The following is an 18658-nucleotide window of genomic DNA, read 5'->3' as shown; positions in this document are numbered from 1 at the left end:
ATTGCAATAATCTGTCTTAAGTGGCCTACATAATAATCTTGGCCTGGTTTAATTTGGAAAAATATTTGCATTAGAAAACGTCTGCTTCAGAAGTCTTAAATTGATGAGAAACTGTTGTTCCAATTTCAATCTGTACAGTAAAACCAATGAATTGTGGTTTCCAAGCACTTGAGTGCTATTCTATTCCTCTTGTTCAGCTGTGTCAACCTGAATTTAAAGTGCTTAGGTTTTCTACAGAATTGGCACATATGTTTGCATATCTAGAGATACTAAACTCTTTTTTCATTTGACACTTCAAGTGCAGTTCTGAAGCACTCTGCTGGGAGAAAGGAAAACAAAAATGCTGCCATCATCTACAAATCTTCTCTGTCTCTTTGCATTCTCCAGTGCTAAGGGAGCTAAGAAAGTTCAGAATCTATTTAAGGTTCTGAATATTAAGCGTCATATTTCTAGAATACTTGAGGTTTTAAAAATTCCAATCCACTATATTTTAGTATGAAGACAGATACTGGTTACATTTTGTACAGCCACTGTGTTGTCTTCCCCTTGTGTTTCACTCATATTTTTTTTTAAAAAACCCAAAACAAATCGGGCAAATAAAAATCTGTTACAAATCTGTAACCACAGAATCTAATATGTGGGAGAGCCTTGCCATTGATGCAGTTTCAAGGGAATTCTATTGTTCACTTGACCACAAAATTGCCCATGTGGTCATCTGAATCCTCCAGAGACAGAGCTGGTTCTTAAGAGCACATAGCAACCATTCATCCTGTAAAAACATTGTGTAGTCAATATATTACATAGATGCTCTAATCAAAACATATGTGACACCCAGACAAAATATCAGATTTTCACTGAAAGCAGTGCTACTATCATAATTAATATGTAGGTATATTGGACCTGAAAGTCTAGTAAAATACTGGCTTTTAGAAAAACATAACATGTTGATTATTTATTAGATAATGTAAAATAAAATCAAGGCATTAAATTGGAAACACTTTGTAAATAAACTATGTCTTATACGCCATCAAGTCAGAATGAACTTATAGAGACCCTAATAAAGCTTTCAACGTAAGCAAGACATTTCAGGCATCATTTTATCAGTGCCAAGACCACCCTCATTTGTTTTCATGGCTGAATAGAGATTTGAACATAAGTCTCCTGAACCCTGGTCCATTGGTACATCCATTACATCACACTGGGTATCACACTTTGTAAACAATAAAGGAATTTAAAACTGCAGTGCCTAATCTAGTTTTACACACTGTTTTCTTGTTTTAAATGTTTTGCTTACAATGCAACATCTTTCCTCCCCCCCCCTTCACTGTTAATGTCGTTTATAAAATATTGGTTCAGCACAAAGGGGTGGCACTAAGAAAGAGAAGGACTGTGAGTAAAAGGTTTGAATCTGAGAAAGAGTGGGAGAACTGAAGAGCCTGGAGTTGCTGTTGCCAGTTGGGCTACTAAGGCCCTTGCCAACTTCGTTTAGATGCAATTTTATATGTTTGTGTTGGAGGGATGAATCTACATCGTGAATTCATGAACTGCATACAATTGTATTGATATTTTATTTTAGGGTTTTGTTGGATATCCAAGGAAGATACCTTGGATTTCTGACTGACTTTGAAATCAAATGGACACCTGAACTTTGCAAATTCAACAAACAACTTCTGTATTAGTACTATTGCCAAGGTCTTGGGTGCTCATATTGTACCATTTTGTTGCTATAATTGTTCATGTTGTCTGTTATATGAATGCAAATAAGAAGATACTTGTTTTGTGGAATTGTGTTTGTAAGATTCATCAGTAGTAATCAAATAGCCCCATAGAACTTTAAAGTGTTACACTGACATCATTACTAGTAATTGTTAGGATTACAATACATATTCACAAGGACCACCTCAGGACTGGTGGAGGAAATGTTTCCAATCTAGATGAAAACACACACATTTCTATGATCTTGATGATAACGGGAATGGGAAATAATGTGGTGATCATGAAAGATAGAAGTTAACAGTACCTTGGAGCTCAGAGTGTAGCAACTTTATTTACTTCCCCTCCACTCTAAATTCCTATTTCCCCTTTACAGAGGTCATTCTTGTTATGTAAACACATCAGGTATTTAGCACCTTAGTACCTTCCACAGATGCTAATCATAAAGAATTATATGGTTGCTCTGTGATGTGCCCCAGACAAGTAAGCATGAGGCCTCTATAATTTTCACTTTAAAATCACAGCTAAAATAATAATGCCATCGTCTCTGAGCCAGTCATTTTCCATTGCAACACTTGTGCTTAATTATTCAAGACTGCAAAAGGAAACTTCACATCAATGTTCGGTTCTGGTTTTGCAGTATGTTGCCTTCTACTGATTGAGAAAGCCTTCCCTCGCTGTCAGCTTAATTATTATTTTCAACAAAGGTATTGTGCTATGCACCAAAAATAATATTGGTTAAGCCAGTTTTTGTGTCCTTAGTACAACCACTTTAGGAGAACAAGCTTTTTAATGAGAGGTCAATGCCACTGAATTTTCCGATCAGCACTTCTATTGCAAAGAACAAAACCAAACCAGCTTAGCTGAGGAAAAGACACTATTTGTAGACAAGAATGGGTTTGGTTTTACCTTGGCCAGGAAAAGTGACCCAATTTCTAGATTTAGCGTTCCAGAAATTAGGCAATTTTGTTTTAAAGGAACAAGGTTTGGGAATTACTGTATCTTCATCAGGCAAATGTTAGAAAAGTGACTGGGGAAAGTGGACTTTTGTGTGTTAAATGGCACTTTAGGATCAACCAGAACCCCAGTGAGGTATTGTGTAGTTTTGGCAAAAATGCTGTTCAGTTTTGGAAAGCCAAGCCAATGAATACTGACATAAAAGTATTTTCCATATCTATCCCCAATAAATGCCAGGCTTCAAGTTCACTAGTGTGTGCTAATTGAAAAATGTATCTACAGAAATGCCTGGGCACTTTTCAAATCAAGCCAAGTCCACTCAAGAAATATTCTCCTCCTCCTCCTCCTGTTTCTGACCACTGACATCCAGTGTTGGAATAAAGGACTCCTTCTTTTTTTGCTTCCATAAATTTATCTTTTGCACTGTTCTAATTAGTATCAAGCAGGGCCGTGGTGGCGCTGCGGGCTAAACCGCAGAAGCCTTTGTGTGCTGCAGGGTCAGAAGACCAGCAGTCGTAAGATCGAATCCACGCGACGGAGTGAGCTCCCGTCACTTTGTCCCAGCTCCTCGCCAATCTAGCAGTTTGAAAGCATGTAAATGCGAGTAGATAAATAGGTACCACCACGGTGGGAAGGTAAACAGCGTTCCAGGTCTAAGTTGCGCTGGCCACGTGACAACGGAAACTGTCTTTGGACAAACGCTGGCTCTACAGCTTGGAAACGGGGATGAGCACCGCCCCCTAGAGTCGAACACGACTGACTAAAAAAAGTCAAGGGAAACCTTCACCTTTACCTTTAATTAGTATCAATCATGCCGATGTTTTAAAATCATCCACCCTTCTAGTTTTGTAGTAGTCCTATATCCTTCCTCCACACCCAAGGTCACCAGTGAACTACCTTTTTATTCTATTGCCCATCTGCTCATCATCAGGTATGGCCTGCCCATCTCCACTTTAATGATGTTATCTGTTGATTTGCATCTTTATTTGTACATATTTTTGTCAAATAATCTGATATTTAGCTCACAAATATTCAATTTAGCATCTGTCCTGCTATGGCTTTCAGAGTATTTTTGAGCTTTTTCTTTATGGATTTTGTTAGAGACCAGGTCTGTGCGGTATAGGTCAGTACTGGCAACTTAACTTGATTTTCAGCTGATCTTCGCAATTTTAGAGGATTGGTTTTTTTTTTTAAAGAATTTTACTGTGTTTATTAAAAGATAATAACACAAGTTTTATTCACCTTTCTTCATCTGCTTTCTGATTACTTTTCCCATGCTTTACTACCTGCCTCAGATAAATATATACTATACAGTACTAATAGTAAACATTACTATTAAAACATTCATAATATCTCAAAAAATATTACAGATACCATATACACTGTGATTATTGTAAGGAAGATGAAAAGCAAAAATGTTTGCTTTTAAATGAAGAACAACTTGTTCACAGAAATATATTGTCTGAAAAAGTTACCCAGTATGGAGAAAGGAGAACATGTAGCTTTCCAGATATTTTGGACTACAAATCCTACCATCTTACCATTGACTACATGATGACTGATGCAAGTTGCAGTCTAACAACTTCTGGGGGGGGGTTTCATGCACCCCACTCCCTGCTTAAAGCTTGCTACAGAGAGACTTCATACCCGTTAGCATTAATGTGGTTATGATTTTCTACAGGAAACCAAAAGGACCAGTAAACTGCCTAAGATGAGAGAAAGCTGCTTAAATGATGAATGCAAAAGAACCTAGTTTTATAAGAAGTACATATTTTCCAACCTTTTTAGCACCGTTTAACATGGTATTGCACTTTATCATATTTTAAATGCAATCTTGTATTACCAGGTTCAAATGTACTGACAATTATTTGCTTTGAGGAGAAGCAAAAATAAAGTCTTACCTATGAAACAAAACTGATTTGACAAGTGTGACAACATCCCGACTTGCATTGTATCCAGCACAGACAATGGCAACGTGGATTGTCTGGGGGGGGGCAGGATGGGAGAGAAAAAACAATATAGTGTTTACATTTTAGCATTATTATACATGAAAAAAATCCACAAATCTTAATCTTACCTATAATGGAAACTGCTCAGAATGAGCGGCTTGTAGTTGTATAATGCTCATTTGCTTCTGGCTTATTAAACTATGTCATGCAGCTGTAGTACTACATGCACTTTAAAATAATGCATATTTGACACCTGGAGTTTCTTATATAAATTTTATACGAATAGGACATTCAGAAAGTTTTGATACTAGCCTTCTGAAGTCTAGAAACAAAGACACTGAGTTTCCTCAAATTTAGCTAAGATACAAAACAAACAAATAAAAAAACAGAGCATAAAATCTGCACAAGGGATTGTAGTTTAAGATCTCTTAGGCAGGGACCCCAGAGGAGAAAAGTTATTGGTCCTGGATTTCTGGATAAAGGGTAGAAAACAGAAAGAGGGAAATCTTAGGGTAATAGTCAAGAAATATCTTACAGATAGTCAAGGAATACTTTAAATGAGTTCAGATACCCAGGGCTGGATGAACTACATCCAAGGATATTGCTTGCCTCATTAATACTATGAGTGAGAAGGATCTTGTAGATCACAAGCTGAATATGACCCAACAGTGTGATGTGGCTGCAAAACAGACAAATGCTATTTTAGGTTGCATTAACATCTCCAAATCCTGTGAGGTCCTTTCCCCCTCTATTTGGCACCGATTAGTCATCATCTAGAGTACTCTGTCCAGTTCTGGACAATTCACTTTATGAAGGATGCCACCAAATTGGAGCAAGTTCAGAGGAGGGCAACAAGGATGATTAGGGGACCAGAAACCAAGCCCTGTGAGGAAAGCCTGAAAGAACTGGGCATGTTTAGCTCTGAGAAAACAAAACTGAGGAGATATGATAGCACTTTTCAACCACTTGAAAGGTAGTCTCATATAGAGGAGGGATACAATTATTTCTTGATCAACCCAGAGTCCAGGGTATGTAATAAAAGGCTCAATGCAGGAATCTAAATCAAAGCAGATCTGACAGATGATTGTCCAATTTTCTCTTGAATGGCTCCAGCACTGGAGTGCTCACCACCTCCTGGGGTAATTAGTTCCATTCTGCTAACAGTTAAGAAAGTTTTGCTGATATTCAGCCAAAATCTGACTTCCTGTAGCTACAGGAAATCAGATTACTTCGGAAGGTGATGAGTGCTCCAATGCTGGAGGCTTTCAAGAGAAAATCAGACAATCATCTGTCAGATCTGCTTTAATTTGGATTCCTGCATTGAGTAGAGTATTGGACTTGATGGCCTTATAGGCTCCTTCCAGCTCCATTATTTTATGATTCTGTTATTCTAGACATAATTTTATTGGTTCCATTCTGCATAAAGGGGGGGACACCATGCTAATTTTACGAAGAAGTTATGTGTCATCTAGAAAGTAGGAATGGATGAATTCCAGACAAATAAATTATTTCTTCTCTTAACTGAGTGATGGATGATGGAACTTAATGGTCAAAGGATGCAACAAACGAAACACAAAAATGATGGAGTGTAATTATTAGCCCTTCCAGTTTGTTCCCCATTTCAGGTGCAGTAGTTTCAATCCGAGTTGCAGTGAGAAGTAACTAAAGGAATAAAGAATTTTGGCTAAATCTATTTTCTTGTTGCATGTAGAGCAGACCCATTAAATAAATGGTAACTTGGTAGGTCTACAGTTATGTAAACTACACTGACTCAGTAGGTCTACTCTAGTTTGGAATAATACTTGGATTTAGTTAGTATTGTAAACTATTACATATTCTCCAAAAGTGATTCCCTTATGTTAAAGAATATTGAATATGACTGCAAATACAAAAAGAGGTGTGATCCTTTGTGTGGTCCAAGGCAAAAGCGCTCACTTCTTCCCTTCCCTTCAGAGGCAACCATGCATTTTCAGAGTATGGCAATTGTGCTGTCAGATGACAGTGATGGATGTGAAAGTCCTTACTGGAACACACATTCCTGCCAAAAAGGGGGCTACGGAATCCAAGCTAGACTATCTGGTTTAGTTTCCACAGGGATATAAATCCGAGGGATGAAAGGTGCTCCATGAAAAGTCCTACTCTCCTTTTCAAGCACCAGGTAAATATGGAAGCCTTGGGGTGGATGAGAAAAAGAGATTTATTTTATTTTATTTTATTTATTCCATTTATACCCCGCCTATCTGGTCATTGCGACCACTCTAGGTGGCTACTAGATGCAGCAGTAGGTCATGAGTCCTGTAGCATGCACTTACCTACAAGTAACTGGATAGAAATATTTCGTTTTATAGATCCCTCTGTTCATTTTCTTACAATGTCCCAGCTGATGAATGAAATGCACTGCTAATTTACTACTCTGCTTTGTGCAGCATCACTCTTTCTGTCTCCTTCCTTCCCTTCCTGGCCTTAAATCTCCCCTACCTTAAGGAAAAAGCAACTCAAATGATCCCTGATCACAGAAACCAGACCATGGTTTGACAGAGGGAATGAGGCATTTCCAATAATAGGATAAATGATGGGAACCCTGAAGGCAAATCTGATAATAGGGATGTTTAAATTAAGCTTACATTATGCCATTGAATAACTGTGTGAATCTTTTAAAAAGTGGAAGCTATTTCACTATTGAAACACTGAGATAGGCGAATGGATAGAAGACAGAAGTCCCATGTTTTACATAACCATTGCCTGCAGTGTGACACTAATCCCCTGCTGAGCAAGTAAATGTGTTGGTAAAAGCCATTATAATCTGGGAGGCCATCTAATCCAGTCACCCTTTTTAGCAACTACTCCCTCAACCAAAATTGGTTGTAGCTCTTTCTATCTTTGAGCCATACAAGATTCAGCCTACAAGATTCAACTTATGCACAAGAAAGAAACACATTCATAACTTTTTTGATGTTTCAATATTTTGTGTTTTAAACTGTTTACTTTTAAATTGTTTTAAATATCTTATGTTTTAAAATTGTTTTAAACGGCTTTGTAACCTACCCTAAGAGTCTATGATATATGGCAAGCTGTAAAATTTATAGCTATCCAACTATAACTGGCTGGATAGCTCAGTGGTGAGAGGTTGGGAGTTGAAGACATCTTGCAAAATTTCAGAAGCACAATGTGCTGCTCATTATCAAGCTGAGTATAGAACTAGATGTTACAACACAATAATTGGCAATATTTGCTTTTTGGACTAAAACTCCCAGAATCCAGTGGCTAACACTGATGTCAGGATTCTGGAGCTGCAATCTGAACAAACCAAACATTTACCATCTCTATATCATGCATCTGGTGGGTGCAGAGGAATGTGTTCTAAATGGACTGCTGTAAGAAGGCGGCAGGCCCAGGGCACTGAACAATTCTTGGGTGCACATGTGGCTTGCCAAATTACGACTTCTTGTGTCTGAACCCATGATGCATTTTGCATTTTTGTAAATATTTGCAAGGCATCTTCTTAGAACTGGCCAGAAGACAGATCGAGAATAAGATTTCCCTGTATTTTTCTAGCCTGCTTCAAGGATTAAAAAATGCATTCATAGTGCATAAAACAACCAATTGCTTGCCTGATGAAAAATGATGATAATGATAATAAAAGCCTGGCTCCTGAGAAGTAATTAGTAATGCAATGAGTTTCTTTCAATGAATAAAAATGGCAAATTCTGCTCTAGAGTGCTTCTGTTCCACATTCCAGCTACCTTTTTTTCCCTAACTGCAAATTTCAGCATTCTGTAATTAAAACCTCACAGCCTTATCTCTTCTTCTTTCTTTCTTTAAGGTTGCTAGTGGACCAGATATACTTGTGGCCAATCCCAGCTACATTCAGTAATTTGTTTTTTTTTTCCTGTTGGTGTCTATGGGCAGTTCTCTGGTCCACCCTTGGGTATATTTTAAAATTGTTTCTCATTGTAAAATATGGATGGATGCAGAATTAGTTGATTATTTTTAGTATTTGCATATATCAGGTCTGGGCAAACTGTTTTTGCCTCCTTTTTATTAACATCACTGTTTGACAGTTCTTCAGGTTTTGCATGGGTTTTTCCAATTCTGAAACACTGAAGTCCTTCTCTTAGTAACTACCTACTGACAATAAAAATTTTAAGCTAAATCTGTTGGCACACTTTGTTCCATCCTTTTGCCTTTGGCAGCATTCACCATGAGTCCAACTGGCAGGAATATTTCAGAAATTGAATTCAGCCCCCTTGCAAGTGAAAGAGTTTCTCGCCCCTTATATACACATATGTGTGTCTGTGACTCCTTGTTCCAGCTACTGAGTTGTGTTTTCCCTCCCACCCACCTGCTGATTATTTCCATGACTCTGTATAATGATGAACGTTTTTGAGGTGATTTTGCTCTCTTTGGAATGTTCTGTCTACATAATTTTTTGCACATCTGCAAAACTTTGGCTGATCCAACATCTCCTGATGTTTTGCTATTGCAAAGTTCAAGGCGTGTTTTAGTAACATTTCCAAAAGTAAGGGGAAACCTGATTAATAGTAATACATACTATGATTTAAACAAAAATCATAGTATGTATTACTATTAGCTTACCTACTGTAAATTGCTGCTACAGCAGAAATACTATAAAATTACTACCAATTTAAATGTTTAACTGTTATTTACTGTCTTGTAGCATATATTTTAGTGGTTTACTATTTCTACTGTATAAATGATAGATGTGTTGTTTTAGGATTTACAGCTATAATTTGATTTTGAATGTTTTTTTTGTTTTTCTATGTTGTATACCTCCCAGAGTAGCCTTCGGCTAGATGGGTGTTATATAAATGGAATAAAAGAACAAATGAACAAACAAACAAACAAACAAACAAACAAACAAACTTGTAAACTCAGAAGAATACCTAATAAACACCTGCTTTTGGGAAGTTAATAAGTCTCTTGACAAATATGATCCAAAAGACATTTACAGTTAAGTCCTCTGCATATTTATATACATAAATGTACTCAGTGTCAGTGTTATGGTTTGACAAAACCTAATTTCATTTTCTACCAGAAAAAAAAACCAGAAGCAGCAGGAGCATTCACAGTGAGAACTAAAACTGTTGAAATATTTCCTTCAAATTGCAAAGTTTTGTTGATTGGCTTGAATTGTTTCCTTGTGGAAGGAAAAATATCCCTGCCGGCTGCTCCAATCTACACTATGACATTAGGCAGTGAGCTTCCAAGGGGCTGCCTGTTATTTCCCAGAGCTTGCTGATACCATTGTTTATTGATTTATTCTCGGCTTATTTTGTTAAGTGCCCCCAGAGAAAACAATTTACTTTTGTTCAAGAAAGGTATTACCTCTTTTCTTGACTTTCACAAAATGTGAATCACAAATGATAATCATTGCAATCACAAACATACCTTCAAAGAAAGAAGAGAATGACATGGGGTGGGGAGTAATGTTTTAGAACTACTGAGAATGTCATGATAACATTTTGAGGTGCAAAAAGTTACAAGGTTGTTTGCTATAGTCAACAGATCTTAGAAGGCTTGGGCAATTTGTTGACAGAGGGCACTTCAACACTAGCCCTTTTGGTTCAGTCTAAATAAGGTCACCTGAGGTCAGAGGGAGGAGCAATATGCCATTTGAAAATAATTCCCCTTCCCTTCCCGATCAACCTGAACTGTACTGCCTGTTGATCCTCAGTTCTCCAGAAACGTTCTGCTTTTTCCTCTTACCTATCTTGATATGAGTGGTGGAGTAGACAGGGAAAGAAAAGGATTTTCCTCACTTCTTTCTCTGTCAAACTGGTGCACATCTTGCCTAGTCCCAATGATCTATAAGAAATGGAGTTCTGCTAAGAGCTACTGAAATCCTATCTCTCCGCTTTCACCTTGATGCTCCTTCTATCACAGGCTGCCCATGTAAGACCTTAACAGGAGAGTGTGGAGAAGTTTGTTATTGGATATCAATTCCTATAATTCTGAATCACTGGCCATACCTGAAGAGACTGATGGAATTTGAAATCCAAAGTGCAAGGTGTCTTCTGGATCTGCCTGCTCAAAAGGACTCATACAAACACTCTTCTTTCTTGGCCACAGCCAGATTCAATGACAAAAATAATGTTGGAAAAATTACTTCCTTTCCAAAAGTTGCCATGTTGGCTGAAGAATCACTATGCTGGTTCATGCACTGTTAGTCTTGAGATTAGACTACTGTAATGCTCTTTATGTGGGACTATCCATGAGGCTGCTGTGGAAACTCCAGCAGGTTTGGAACACGGCAGCCAGACTACTGAGTGGGCTGAAGAAATACCAACATATATCACCTATATTGACCACCATGAACTGACTACCTGTTTGTTTCTATGCCAGCTTCAAGGTGATGACTTCGACATACAAGGCTCCACATGGTTTGGGACCTTGACAGAATGCCTCTTCCCAATGAGATCTGCGCAACCTACTCGATCTTCTTAGGGGGGGAGTTGAAGTTATTGACCTCAAAAGAGGCCCAGAAAGAGAAGACTAGAAACTCTGGAACAATCTCCCACCTGAAATCCATCTGGCCCCTTCACTGGGAACTTTTAAATGATCTTTGAAGACATGATTTATTAGGCAGGCTTTTCCAGAGTTTACATCAGAATAACATAGTTGCCCTTTCCAGTGTTTATTTCTACTCCACCATCTTGTCTTTTAAACAGTTATTTATGTTTATCTTAATCTTATTTACTTTGTATGTTGTAGTTTTGTTTCTAATTTTTTGTTTTGTATATAATTATGTTCCATATCTGTTATTGAATGTTGTAATTTTCGATTTGATTTGTTTGATGATGCTTTATATTTTACATATCATTGTTCTACTGAGTGTAAACCACCCAGAGTGGCCTTGTAGCCAGATGGTTAGTACTAAAGTCAAATCAATTAATCAATCAATCAATCAATCAATCAATCAATCAATCCATCCATCCATCCATCCATCCCTCCCTCCCTCCCTCCCTCCCTCCCTCCCTCCCCATAGCTGAAGCCGGGGGGGGGGGGAAGCTTTCCAAGTTCTGCCAAAATACTAGCCCAGATTCTCAAACAAATCTGTTTAATTTAGAAACATAATCTGTGATGGCAAATCATCTGCCTACCTCACACTTTTCCACCGCTGGTTGCTGTCCACACTCAGAGCTGTTCCCTGCCACAATGCCTGCCCGCAGGTTCTCACTATCCCCTGTCCCCTCTTCCATGGAGTAAGTTTTTGAGTGATTGCCTCGACGATGGGCCAGGCCCCGACTCTGCACCAAGCTGAGTTGTTTGCGAAGTGCCCGGTTTTCCTCTTCCACTTCCCGCATGCGGACTTCCAAGCTCTCTCTTTCCCGTTGACTTGTGGCTGTGTAACGAGGGCTATGGGGCTGGGATTCAACTGGAGACAATGACACTGGCTTTCCATCTGTAGTGCAAAGTAAGAAAGGAAAGACAGATGGTTAATCCAAAGAACATTAAAAGTTAAGGTTTCAGAATGGTACACAAATATTTTCCTCCAATGTATTATGATTTGCATGATTAACATATACATTTTTACTGCTAATTTTTCCAAATTCTTTTTGCTACCCAAAAGCAGATCTTAGAAAAATAACTTTTGGAGCAAAACACTCAGAGGGGTCCTTTTGTCAGCATGGCCACTGGCTATGTTAGCTGCTGCTAAGATACTCCGGAAGCTACAGTTCAAAAAGGTACCTTTTCCAAACACTGGAAATGATATAGTTGCCATTCCTTTGACAATCTGATAGTATATGGATACAGAAACTACTTGGGAGAGGAAGATGATGTGATTGGTTGCAACAGGAGCATTAGCATGGTTCTTGCATTTCTTATACTCTTTCAATACTGTCAGTGAAACGGAAACAGAGGGAAAGAGTAAACATTATGTCCATAAACTAGGTAGGACTGTTCCTAATGTAGGAATCAGGTCTGAGTGTCTTCTATTTTGTTCACTGGGTGTTCTGCAAATCAGGCATGTGATAACACATGGCTTTCTTTGGTTGTGAAAGCTCATGGGAAACCCATATCTCTCAAACTATGTGCTGTAAAGTCTTATTATTTTAGTGTCTGGCCTGTAGTATTTCATTGACAGGCACCTCAACTGACAGCTGGGTAGCCTGCCTACCAGCAGTTCAGAGATATTGCACCATGTAGTTAGCTACGCTCTCTCCCCTGAACTGTAGGTTTTTGTCAACTCCTGCAGTTTGTAATTTTACATCTAACCATCTCCACACATTCCTCAAACTAAGGATATAATGTATAATTGCAATTCTTCTCATACTCGATGAAGGGTATCTTGACATATCCAAACACCAAATTCGAAACAAAAAAAATCCTGCCAACTGAGAGCAAAAGGCCAGTATTTTTCATCATCATCATCATCATCATTTAAAAAATAAAGAAAAGAAAGGAAAATACAATTTTATTTATGTTTTAAAACATTTTTGAAAATGTTTTTTCAGCAAAAATAAATGAAAAATCCTCAAATGCCAAAAATACAACACTCTTGACATCTTATCCAACAGGGAGAAAACTTTTAAATGTCTGTGTTGTCATCTGTGATAATGAAGTATGCAAAAGGTTTATTCGATCTGAAGAGTATAGAGTTAGGATACAGAAGGAAACCTGACAAAACCTATTCAGGCTAATAAAGGGGTTTGACAGGGCTGTATATTAGCCCCCACATTATTTAACCTGCATTTAAATGATCTGCTTGGGTGGTGTTTCGGAACAGACTTCCATCCTCCTAGATTGGCAGAGACCAAATGCCCCTAATGCTTTATGCAGATGACGCGGTTCTTCTGTCACTAACAGAGACCTTTGGGTAGAGTGGGCGGCATATAAATTAAATAAATTAAATAAATAAATAAATAAATAAATAAATAAATAAATAAATAAATAAATAAATAAATAAATAAATAAATAAATAAAAACAGGCCTTAAACAGCTGATCCATTTATGACCTACTGTAAGAACAACCAATTGGTTATAAATTTTGTTTAAACCAAAATTATGGTTTTCGCTCAGTCTGTATCACCAAAAAATTGGACAATTAATGTTTCTTGCATTGAGCAAGTAAAACAGCTGAAGTATCTAGGTATTATGGTTGTTGTGGGTTTTTCGGGCTCTTCGGCCATGTTCTGAAGGTTGTTCTTCCTGATGTTTCACCAGTCTCTGTGGCTGGCATCTTCAGAGGACTGGAGTAGGAACTCTGTCCATGCTCTGTTCCTACTCCAGTCCTCTGAAGATGCCAGCCACAGAGACTGGCGAAACGTCAGGAAGAACAACCTTCACAACACAGCCGAAGAGCCTGAAAAACCCACAACAACCATCAGATCCCGGCCGTGAAAGCCTTTGAGAATATATCTAGGTATTATATTACATCATAAATTTTCCTGGGCTGCCCATAGACGGTCCAATATCCAAGCAGCCCAGAACATGCAGAAAGCTATCTTGCGTTTTTTTCTTTACTAAGGGGGGGGGGCAATTTATACCAGCTGCTATCCAAATTTTTAAGCTCAAGATTCTGCCCCAACTGTTATATGGTATACCAACTTGGATTCTAGGATTTCAAACAAGTAGAGAGAGTGTTCTTTCAATTTTTCTAAGATCCATACTAGGAATGCCAAGGTGCGTCCCTGCAGCTGTGTTACGATTAGAGACTGGTCTAACATCACTAGAATGTAGTGCTTAGTTCTTTGCTTTTAGATATTGGAATAAGGTAATATATGCTGATCCCTCCATGGGATATCTTAGCCTTGTACAGAAATACGTCCATAACAGCTCATGGCTTAAAGCTTTTCCAGCCAATCTGCATCTATTAGGGCTCTCTATAGACTTTCTTTATGCCCAGGAACCCAAGGCAACCAACTCTATCCTAGAAAAATGGATAGGGACATTGACTTTCAATATTCTATTTCAAAGGCTCTCAAAACATGCTCCATCTTGCACCTTGGCCTAAACTATAATTTCTCCCAAAGTGATAGGTATTTGCAGAATCTGATTATCCCAAAATACAGACACGTCTTCTCAAAAGCCCAATTTAATTGTCTCCAATCCGCAATTTTAGATGGGCGAAATTCTGGCACCCCCATATGAAAAAAGATTTTGTCCTTGTAAGGATAGAGAAATTGAAACTTTGAAGCACATCCTTTTTGAGTGTAATTTTTACGGAAATGAGTGTATCAAATTCCTCAAGCTCATAATGAATGTCTTCCCAGGTAGTACTTTGATTTGGCATACAAAATACTTATTAAGTGACACAAACAAGATAACCACTGAATCAGTGGCCAAATTCCTTCTCTCTGCCCAAAGAATACGAAAGACAATCTTGACCTCTACCTAACCCCGTCACTAAAGAAAAAAACAATGTATGGGTAATGTTTTATTAATTTATACTGTTTTAGCTATCTTGAAATGTTTTAATTGCTTACACCTATTTTAAATATTACATGTATGTATCCTATTGGGTCAGAGACCGCAAATAAAGATTGATTTGATTTGATAATGAAGTAGGCAAAGATTAATACCCATAACTCCCACTCCCAAAACAGGAGTATATTTAACCAGAAGACAAATAGTTGGAGAACAGAGGACAGGATTAAAATCCAAAATGACCTTTACAGATTAGAATCCTGGGCCAAAACTAAATGTAAGGTTCTACACCTAGGCAGAAAAAAATAAACTGCAAAGATATAGGATGGAAGAAACTTGGCTAGACAACAGTACCTGTGAAAGTGATCTAGGAGTCTTGGCAGACCACAAGCTGAACATGAGTCAGCAGTGTGATGCAGCTGCCAAGAAAGCCAATGTGATTCTTGGTTATATCAACAGGAGTATAGTGTCTAGATAAAGGGAAGTGATAGTACCACTCTATTCTGCTTTGGCTAGACCTCACTGGGAGTATTGTGTCCAGTTCTAGGCACTTCAATTCAAGAAGGATGTTGACAACCTGGAACGTGTCCAGAAGAGGGCAACTAAAATGGTTAAAGGTCTGGAAGCAATATCCTACGAGGAGCGGCTTAGGGAGTTGGGAATGTTTTGTCTTACAAAAAAGATGGCTGAGAGGGGACATGATAGCCATGTTTAAATATTTGAAAGGATGTCATGTCATGTTCAAGAGGGGACAGGTTTGTTTTCCAGGGCTCCACAGACTCGGACACGGAGCAATGGGTTCAAACTACAGGAAAAGAGATTCCATCTGAACATTAGGAAGAACTTCCTGATGGTCAGAGCTTTCCGGCAGTGGAATAGGCTGCCTTGAAGGGTGATGGAGTCTCCTTCTTTGGAGGTTTTTAAGCAGAGGCAGATGGAGACAGAAGCCGCGAAATTAAAAGATGCCTGTTTCTTAGGAGGAAAGCGATGACAAACCTTGACAGCACCTTAAAAAGCAGATACATCACCTTGCCCACAAAAGTCCACATAGTCAAAGCTATGGTTTTTCCTGTAGTGATGTATGGAAGTGAGAGCTGGGCCATAAAGATGCCTTTGAATTGTGGTGCTGGAGGAGGCTCTTGAGAGTCCCCTGGATTGCAAGGAGAACAAACCTATCAATTCTAAAGGAAATCAAACCTGAGTGCTCACTGGAAGGACAGATCCTGAAGCTGAGGCTCTAATACTTTGGCCATCTTATGAGAAGAGAAGACTCCCTGGAAAAGACACTGATGTCTGGAAAGTGTGAAGACAAGAGGAGAAGGGGATGACAGAGGACGAGATGGCTGAACAGTGTCACTGAAGCGATCAGCAAGACTTTGACCCAACTCCAGGAGGCAGTGGAAGACAGGAGGGCCTGGTGTGCTGTGGTCCATGGGGTCACAAAGAGTCAGACATGACTAAACGACGACGAAGCAGAGGCTGGATGGCCATTTGTTGGGAGTACTTTAATGGATGTTCCTGCATGGAGGGGGGTTGGACTGGATGGCCTCAGTGGTCTCTTTCAGCTCTATGACTCTATGACAGTACATCTGCATCTTCATCTCTCTTCATTCTGGAATCAAAATATAGCATCTTATGCTTGCAGCTGCTTCCCATATAAGTAGTATCAGGCATATCAGAAGGTTGTGGAAGTGTCTGTTTTATTACCAATATACAAATTGGAATTTTTTTACCACTACATGTACTACGAGGGGCTGATACTTAAGCAAACCTGTCTGAATTATATTTTATTTATTTTCCAACATAGATGACACAGCTGCTGGGGAAAGGCAACTTGAGAAAAAAATCTTTATGTGGATGATTCTGTGCTTTTAGCGAGAACTCCAATCGGCTTAAAGAGAGCCCTTAAGAAATTTGCAGACTTCTGCAGAATGAAGGAATTAGAAATAAATTATCAAAATACAAAAATTATGACCTTTGGTAGAAGACAAAAGAAAAGGCCTTCAATTATAAATGGGCAAACTCTTGAACAGGTTTCCTGTTTTAAATATCTAGGTATGGCCCTGCAATCCACTGGGAACAGTAATGCCCATATACAATATGCAGCCACCCAAGGGGGGAAAAACAGCAAACACCATCTTAAGGTTCTACCATTCAAAAGGGGGCCATTATACGAGTATTCCAATATCCCCAAAACTAAAAGCTGTCCACAGCAGTGGTAAGACTGGACAAGAATGAAGTACAGGAAGAACACTATATAAGTGATTATGTAATACCAATTAGAACTTCTATACTAATGTGGGAGTTCTCAGGTAAGGGAGGGGACTCATGGAATTCATTATCATCAATACTATCCAGATAAAAATGACAGTAAATGTTATACGAAAGAGGAAACTTTCCCCATACTTCAGATTCCGATATTGTCTCTTATTCATGATGTTTCTATAATTTGTACCATAGCAACATCTGGGTATTCCCACATCCTCTGTTCAGTTAGTGCCTTAATTATGTCTACTACCAGCAAACTGTTGTGTCACATCCTGAGTGTGTTCACCACTGTCAGACACACAGTAAATACTAAACATTTTACTAGTTACTAGCAGCTGTTAGAACTACTAGAGTGATATATGGGGAGTGTCAAATGATTGGTAATGATCGCATTACTCTAGATACACAATTCAAATATCATCAGTGTTATATTAACACTGCTGTTAAGGAAAAATATTTACAGCTAGCATTTCTGCTTATTCCTAGTGGTGATCTTCCTGTAGTGCCACAGATGGATTCATTCATTCATTCATTCATTCATTCATTCATTCATAGTATTTTTATCCTGCCTTTCAACACCAAAATACATTCAAAGGCACAACAATCTATTTAAAAACTCCTCTCTAATAGCCAATAATTAAGGGAAGGCCTGTCTGAAGATAAAGGTCTTCATCTGCTTGTGGAAGGACAGCAAAGATGGGGCTAGCCCGGCCTATTGTGGGAGGGAGTTCCAAGGTCTGGAAGCAGCAACAGAGAAGACCCTTTCCCATGTCCCCACCAAATGCACTTGTGGAAGCATATGCACATTTGGCAAAGGAGGTAACGCTGGTACTTTCTGAAGTACATGACACTCATTTTCCAGAAGATTGCCAACCTGCCCCTTTTCTCCCACAGTTGCATACTTAGGAGAAACAGTGGGCCTTCTGTGTTGTCCTTTGCTTGATTTAAGGCAGACATGCAATCTATAGGCCTGGACACTCTAGCCATGCTGGCTGAAAGATTCTGAGAGTTCTAGTTGTAGTTAAAAGGAAAAGTTTTATGGTTGTGTATGTTCCACATGTGGCTCCCTTTCCTTTCCTAAGAAATGGATATCCAATTTTTTCTTTTCAATATCTGATATTCTGCTTGTGGTGTTCCCAGAGGCAATACGTTAGTTGCTATGGAAACAGAATGCTAGGTTAGATAGGCCTTGGGCTCATCCAGCACAGCTTTTCTTATGCTCTTCAAAACCTTCTCTAAGACTTTATACTTCCTGTCTCCTGAGCTCTATATCTCCCCATCCTTCTCTGTCACTATTTCTAAGCCCGATTCATCAGATCTATATTCATTCTAGAATTGTTAAAAACTAAGTAAATGCATTACACCTATCTACGATGGTTGGC

At 38.6% G+C, this 18658-nt stretch overlaps 1 protein-coding gene across 4 annotated transcripts in view; it reads right to left on the bottom strand.

Annotated features, from left to right (window-relative positions):
* The window catches only part of LARGE1 (LARGE xylosyl- and glucuronyltransferase 1), a 421577-nt gene that overhangs the window by 212711 nt on the left and 190208 nt on the right, over positions 1 to 18658 (bottom strand). For all 4 annotated transcript variants that reach the window (XM_020809629.3, XM_073000045.2, XM_073000044.2 and 1 more), the window contains exons 3-4: positions 11741 to 12042; positions 4572 to 4654 (exon numbers count right to left, since the gene is read on the bottom strand). In XM_020809629.3, the coding sequence (XP_020665288.1) occupies positions 4572 to 4654; positions 11741 to 12042 (385 nt within the window). The remainder of the gene's footprint in view (positions 1 to 4571; positions 4655 to 11740; positions 12043 to 18658) is intronic.

Source organism: Pogona vitticeps, chromosome 5 (assembly GCF_051106095.1).
Source record: "Pogona vitticeps strain Pit_001003342236 chromosome 5, PviZW2.1, whole genome shotgun sequence".
NCBI classification, from domain to species: domain Eukaryota; kingdom Metazoa; phylum Chordata; class Lepidosauria; order Squamata; family Agamidae; genus Pogona; species Pogona vitticeps.
Note: the sequence above shows the minus strand (reverse complement) of the source record. Positions and strands in the feature narration are given on the sequence as shown.